Source organism: Chrysochloris asiatica, unplaced genomic scaffold (genome assembly GCF_000296735.1).
Source record: "Chrysochloris asiatica unplaced genomic scaffold, ChrAsi1.0 scaffold00031, whole genome shotgun sequence".
NCBI lineage: Eukaryota > Metazoa > Chordata > Mammalia > Afrosoricida > Chrysochloridae > Chrysochloris > Chrysochloris asiatica.
In genome coordinates, this window is record NW_006408549.1 from 1,235,620 (window position 1) to 1,243,503 (window position 7,884).

Below are 7,884 nucleotides of genomic sequence, written 5' to 3' on the forward strand. Positions count from 1 at the left end.
CTTAATCTTAATGAAAATGTATAAAAATGTAATATAACACATACATGCAAATAAATATGGAAACAGGAAGAATGCAGTATTGAAGGAACAAGAATAATTATTCCAGATAGATCGCTATGTAAGATTTAAAATCGTCATTAACAGTTTTTCTACAAAGAATGGATTAAAAAATTATAATCTGGAAGCCTGGGTATTTCCAAAATGGAATCCTCAACAGGCAGAGTTCAGAGAGTCGTTGTTGTTACTGAGTGACGCTGAGTCAGTTCCAACAGTGACCCTGTATTGGGTTTCCAAGGCTGTACATCTTTGTAAGAGCAGAAAGCCTCATCTTTCTCCCACAGATGGTGGGCTCAAACCGCTGACCTTATGGTTTGCAGTCCAATGTTTATCCAGAACCACTGTGCTCAAGAGCACACAGTAGGATAAAGAAAACCTAGTATCTGCCAGACATGTTGTTTGTTGTTGTTAAGTACTGTGGAGTCGGTTCCGACTCATAGTGACCCTGCAAAGGGTTTCTGAGGCTGTAAATCTATACGGGAGCAGAAAGCCTCATCTTTTTCCCCTGGAATAGCTGGTAATTTCGAACTGCCAGACATAGTGCCAGACAGTTCCTTAAATTCACTGACATCACAAAACATTCCTTCTAGGTTGTTGGCATTGCTTTACCCTACAGATTTTGATTTTACTGTGGTGCTACTGGTTAATGCACTGGACTACAAAGTCAGTTTGATCCACACGGTTGGCGGTTCAAGCTTACCAGATGCTCCTCAAAAACCCTACACGGGGTCGCTATGGGTCGGAATTGACTTGACAGAACTTAATACATACACCACTAACAAGTAAAATTTAACAGACAGATAAAATTATACACTGGTCATACAAACTATGCTTCCTTTACTTTTTGTGAACATTAATTTCAGGGTCTTTATTCAGAATCTGGAGCCCTGCTGTGGCATTGTAGGATAAGCACTGGACTGCAAACTCTGTTTGAGTTGCAAGGTCATGGCTCAAACTCACCAGCCACTCCTCGGAAACCCTATATAGGTTGCTATAGGTTGGCACCGACTCTATGGCACTTAACAACAACAACACTCAGAATCTACGGTTAGTTTTTTTTCACTACACTTACAAAATTTTTCACTACATTTTTCACTACACTTTCAAAATAAATGCTTTATAATGATAGAGTTTTGCTTTCAAGTATCTGTTACCAATCATGAATCATAATAGACTATAAAAAGACAAATTTAGGGTTTTGTGGCACAGTGAAGTCTGTGAGTCAGAATGTGACAAGACTGCCTTATTTTTCCAGGTCTTACAATTTTTCTACCTCTGACAGAGTGCCGTCTTATCACTTTTCCACCACTCGCTTTAGTGGAAAATAACTCAGTTTTCCTCTTCTGACAGGTTACTACTTTATACAGGTTCTGGATTTTGGAGGTTTGGCCGTATAACTGGACTCATTTGTCACAAAACAAAATGTGTAGAAATCGTTGACTAGAAAACCAATTTGTTCTATAAAATTTCACCCAAATCACAATAAAAAGTTTTTTTTTTGTTTGCATTTTTTAAAGTCAGTTTTCTTATAAAGCTCAGTGGCCCTGAAGGAAAAAAGTCATCCAAATTGAATTCTCTCTTTAGGACTGAAACCGAGGAGATGAATGTACCTCTGTATTTAAGAGCTAGCCTCTGTCTGTCTGGGGGACAGTTGTCGTGGCAGAGCAGTGCCTGATCTCACCAAGAACCTGCGTAGTATGACAGGAGATGGTGCCTCCAGCAAGCATGAAATGGAAGCACAGTGCAACACACCCTGATGGCTTTCTGCCTTTAAAACCAAAGCTCATTCAATAGACCCACAAAACCATGACAATTAATGCAATACACTTGAACAACATAAAATAGGAACATGGATGTTTCCATTCACTCAGTCAGTATGTTGACTGAACCTCTCCATGGCATTGGCTAATGGAAGGAACCCACTGAGAAATCAGGCATGATCACATCCTCTGTAGACTGACAGTCTCAGTTGGAGTCAAGATATGCACATGGAATTAAAATAGGAGGAATATGGTAAGAAACTGCATAAAAGTGGTGCCATTGGGTGTCTTAGGCCTTCAGAGGAGGGTGGGATTGTGTTTGAAATGGCATCCAGGAAAGGCTTCACCGTATTATGAGGGCATTTCAAAAAGTCCATGGAAAAAATCCCATTCTCTATCCATTCCATTTTTCCATGAACTTTTTGAAGATCACTCACCTATGGCTTTTTAGCTGTTCTGGAAGTGTGGGCAGGATTTCAACAGGCAGAGAAGAAAGGGATTCAAATGAAGAGGGAAGTGTACAGACGCTGGGCTGTGGAAGGGTCAGTAGGCCAGTTTGACTAGAGTGTAGATCACATTGTGAGGGGTTAGGGGCAGGCTATGTAGGGCTCTTAGGTCTGTCTAGGAGAGGACATAGTCACTGAAGGCTTTTGTTAGGCAAATGATACAACCTACCTGTTCCTTTAAGACTTTAGAAGGATAAGGTTAGTTGGAGAGATTAAGATTTACAGCCTTAGATACCCTGCACAGGTCACTGTAAGTCACAATTGACTAGATGGCAGTGGGTTAGTAATTTTTTAGTGGTCCAGCATTTGCATGAGAGGGAAGAGGCGAGTGAAGGAATGTTCCCACGTTCACTGCAATTCAGAATGAGTTGTCCATTTAGTTGTGACTCCAGTACAGACTTAGAGAAAAGCAAATAAACACAGCATGAGAATGACTGACAATGGAGGCCCTCCTTGAAAAGCAACATTAGGAAGACTCTTCTACCTCAAAGAATCATACAACTTCCCCACCGGACTGGAGAGTGTCTTATCTATATCAGAATACCCAGGAGCAAGCACAGGGAAAATGCTATCATAGTGAATCACGCCTGTGAGTCATGCTGCATAGTTTCTGCTCTGAACAGAGACTCCAAAGAGTGTTAATGGCTTGAATTGTTCTAAGGTTGCAACTCCGTGAACTGTTTGTACAGATGAGGCCCACACCAAGCCTTGGGACCAATTCTACTTGTAGTTGGGGGATTATTTGATGAGGTTTTAACTTGGAGGAGCTTACCAGTGTGTCATCAGGTCAGCCTTGCAGCCAGTCCTGCTCTGTCCTTCCATCCCACTTGGGTGTTCTCACCACAGGGATGAAGCTCTCTGTCTCAACTTCCGGTAGCCACAACTTGGTCTTCTAGGCCAGGAGGCTTGTCTTTGAACTCTCCCACATCTTAGTTCCTTATCTCTCCAACAAGATCTAAAACATGGCTGGACCTCCCTGACACTAAGCCTCTGCTTGCTGAAACCTACCAGAGTTCTTTCATTCATTGTTTTGCTTGCATGCCAAGTTCACAGTGTGGACATGTGGAATCATTCCACATCCTGGACCACTCCAGTTGGTCTGCTGAGTCATCAGATCTCTCTGGTCTAGCCTGCGCATCTGCTCAACGGAATGAATTTAAACAAAGTTGTAATAATAACGCAGTACTAATATGAAGGGGCCTCAAAAACAATGAATGAAGAAAGTCTGGCAGGTTTCTGCATGCAGAGGCTTGGTGTCAGGGAGGTCCAGCCATGTTTTACCTCAAAAAGCTTGTGGTAAAATGGCATGAAAAGATAATGAAATTATCTCATATTTATATAAAGCTTGCTATGATCATACGCTGTCTCATGTGTTTTGCAAATATTAAAATCCTTATAATCATCACATACTATTAGTGACATCTTTTTACTGATTAAAAACAACAACAACACAAAAAAATCCAGGGTTGAGAGATTAAATTATTGTCTACAGTTACATATTTTGCAAGTAGCAGAGTCAAAAGACTGACCCAAAGCTTTCTGGCTCTAGTTGGTCCTCAAAACCACTAATGTCAGTGAGAAGGTCTTTCTACAGGCAATGACAAGATGAGCATGTCACTAGTAAATGTACTTACTTTCTTGGATGTCTAACTAATATGACTGACACAATCATACAACTGCTAATCTATTTTCAGACTTGTGTTAATAAAATATGAAGAGTAAGTTATAAAGCTGAACCTCAAAATAAGTTGGAAATAAGTCCTTATAGGAAGAAGAAACTGACATTAAGTGATATATTTTAATTTGTTGTTATTGTTGTAATGTGCCGTGGAGTCGGTTCCGACTCATAGCGACCCTGTACAGGGTTTCCGAGGCTATAAATCTTTACGGGAGCAGAAAACCTCATCTTTCTCCCATGGAACAGCTGGTAGTTTTGAACTGCTGACCTGGAGGCTCGCAGCCCGATTCGTAACCACTACACTACCAGAGCTCCTATATTTTAATTTAGGCAAGGCTAATAAGACAGTGGAGCCTTGGTGGCATAGCAAGTTATGTATTGAGCTATTAACCGGATGGTCGACGGTTCAAATCCACCAGCCACTGCACAGGAAGAAAATGACGCTTTCTGCTCCTGTAGAGATTCCCAGAAACTCCATACAGGGTTGCTATGAGTTAGAACCGACTCAATGGCACACAGTAACAAGACAGCAGGATTCACAGATTAAATGCAAGGATACTGGCAAAAGAATCATGGTCATGACCTTGCTAGGAGGAGGAACAAATCTGAGGAGTAAGAATCGAAGTAGAGACTGTTGATATCTTGCCAAGGTGGGTTGTTCTGCAGACTCTGGTTCACTTGCTAAAATGATGATACATTTCATTGGTATGAATTCCAAAGATGAATATTTGACCAAATATATTGATAGATGTGTATGCTATACAGGCATGGGAAGGCATAGGGAGTACACAGGTGTGCACATATAGGAACAGTTGTGGGCATTTGTATATCCATATTTTTATGCACTATATATTTTCATAGACATGGATATAATAAAGCACATGTTGTTGTAAAGTGCTGTTGAGTTGGTTCTGATTCATAGCAACCCTGTATAGGGCATCTTAGGAGCAGATGGGAGAGTTGAATAGATAATTATGCAAATACCTTGTGGGACTGAGTGACTGGGTTTGAAGGATCAGGACTACACTCTTGGGGTACATCTTACAAAGATAATGTTCTACATCCTAGTCTGATGAGGTCTTAAAAGCTTGCAAGTAGATGTCTATGATACACTCCAAGTGGAGCAAAGGATAGTGAAGGAAAACAAAGACTTGAGGAAACAACTAGTCCATAGGACCAATGGCTCCTATGAAGCCCAGCTCCTCTAGCCTGAGACCAAAACAACCAGAGGATGCCTGGTTACCACTACTGACTGCTTTGACTAAGAACACAATAGAAGGTTCCAATTACAAAGGGATAAATAGGTAGAAACAAACTCAAAACAAAACAAAAAAAGACCAAACTTACTGGACTGAAAGCCTGGAAGAATCCCGGAGACTCTCGCCCTAGATGACTTTTCAGTCTGGGACTGAAGTCACTCCTGGAGCCATGTAATAGACTGGCCTCTTTGTTTATTTTTAAGCAGCGTTGCTTCTGAGGAAGTTAATCTTTGGATTGTTCCAGAAGTTGAGTGTGATTAAGACATTGTTGTTGTTAAGTGCCTTCGAGTTGGTTCCGACCCACAACGACCCTCTATAGGGTTCCTGAGGAGTGACAGGTGAGCTTGAACCACTGACCTTGCAGTTCAAATGGCTTTTCAGTCTGGCGCATTAACCTACAGCACCATACCAGGACTCCGATTAAGACATACAGGGAGCTTATTATCTAATGTTACAGAAAGATCGTAAGTAAATAAATGAAAATGCCTAAGAGAATTATGAATAGCAATATTGTTGTTGTTGCTAAGTGCTACTGAGTTGGTTCCAATTTATAGTGACCCTGTATAAGGTTTCCAAGAAGACACTGAGCCACTGACCTCGTGGTTGGCAGTCCAGTGCTTATCCTGCAGTGATACATCAGGGATCCTTGACTAGTTATAAGAGTTATAAATACTATTACTGGGAAATGACAAGCAACAAATTTTCACAAATTCACAGGAAATATGATAACTGATTAGATGATTTTCCTATCAGCCTACTTCAAAAGTCCCATTTTTAGCTCTGGAAATGAAATTTAAAATGACAGCCATCCAGTTGGGGCCTTCAATGGGCATATTTCATTTCCTAGAGCAGTTCTAGAGCTCTGAAGAGTGTGAGCACATGGTAGGCACTCAGTAAATACACAGTGAATGAATGACACCTGCCTGGCCCTCTAGAGTTCGAGATCACGTAACCAATCTTTAATAGTCCTAAAAGTAGAACGAAGAACTCTTGAAATTCCCATGTATCATGAACTTTAATTATATTATATCTGTATTTAAAACATTCTTTTTGAAGTCTTTTTGTATGTGTGTATATGTATTTTTGTGTATTATCTATATGGAAGAAATAGATAGGATCCAAACATTTTTCCCTATTGCACTTTTCCACACGGTGTTAACTTAAAATGAATAGTCATTACATACCTGCAGCACATCACCAAGGTCTGCTGTGCTAATATCTGGATCCTCTGTGGTGTTGAAGGGCACAGGAGTTATTCGTACAAGGGTGAGCACTCTAGGTTCTGGGTATCTCCACAGCATCATCCCTGGACTATCTTCAGTTTCATTGTAAAACAACACTTCATAGATATCAGGCAGCTTCAAAGGTTCTGTCAAATGAAAACATAATAATAATTATATGCTCTTAAAGGGGAAACTCTATTAATTCATTAAGTCAAGGAGACATTATGAAGATAATAGAAAATGATATAAAAGGTAGTTGATCATTTTTATGCAGTTTGAGAAACAAAGAATTTTACCTTATGAGACATTGAAAGGTAGTGCACTATTTTGTACTGCAAGTTTTAACAATGTACTTTTCAAGTGATATAGATGTTATTGTTCAGTCATATACATTAAGTACACACACACTTAACCTGAAGCTGTTGCTCCTTACCAGCATCTTGTATATACTGAAACAGACCGGTCCGTAGATCGTCTGAACTTTGTTCACTCTTATTTTGCTTATTTTCCATAGATGATGGCATTTGAGACACTGCTTCGGACACTTGCACTTCAAAATTTCTCTCCTCACTAAGGTATCCATTGAGTAACTCATGCAGAAGAACTAAACAATTCAAATGTTCTTGACCCCAGAAGACCTTTAAAAACACATGAAAAATGTCAGTGCCTTTGCAATATGAACATTTTGTGAAGATTAAGTATGTACAATCATAGTAGAAATTATGCAAGATTACAATTATGCTGAATTTAATGAATGACAATAACTATTCATCATTTCTAAGAAGTAATCAACCTATGGACTCCTAGTGTGGCGCTGTAGAAAAAGCACTTGACTATAAACACAAGGTTGGAGGTTCAGGCCCACCAGCTGCTACTCATATCGCTATGAGTCCAATCAAGTTGACAGCACTTAACAATAATAACAATTGATCTACAGATGGAATCCTATTACTTGAAAAAATCTATCTGAACAAGAAAATCAATTACATCACAGTTTTAAACACTAAATTAACGATGAAAACATGTAGATGCTAAGTTGTTGTTGTTAAATGCTGCTGAATTGGATTCAGCTCATAGTGACCCTGTATAGGATTTCTGAGGAGCAGCTGGTGAACTTGAACAGCAAACCTTGCAGTTCAAACCGACCTTACAGTCCAGTGTATTAACACCCAGTGCCACACCAGGACTCCAGTAATTCCCCCCACCCTTTTTTTTTTTTTTTTACATTCATCACTCACTTTATTTTTATTGTGACAAAACAGATACAACAAAACATTTATCAGTCTAACCTTTTTATATGTATAATTCAATGGCATTGATTACATTCATCATGTTGTGTGACTATCACCCTATTCATTTCCAAACTATCCAACAGATACTCAGGAACCCCTAAGCAGTGAC

General features: G+C 39.7%; 1 protein-coding gene across 2 annotated transcripts in view; it reads right to left on the reverse strand.

The window, feature by feature from the left end:
• Positions 1-7,884, reverse strand: part of VPS13B (vacuolar protein sorting 13 homolog B (yeast)) — a 1,072,080-nt gene that overhangs the window by 225,852 nt on the left and 838,344 nt on the right. For both annotated transcript variants that reach the window (XM_006859183.1, XM_006859184.1), the window contains exons 37-38: positions 6,917-7,121; positions 6,445-6,629 (exon numbers count right to left, since the gene is read on the reverse strand). In XM_006859183.1, coding sequence (XP_006859245.1) covers positions 6,445-6,629; positions 6,917-7,121 — 390 coding nt within the window. The remainder of the gene's footprint in view (positions 1-6,444; positions 6,630-6,916; positions 7,122-7,884) is intronic.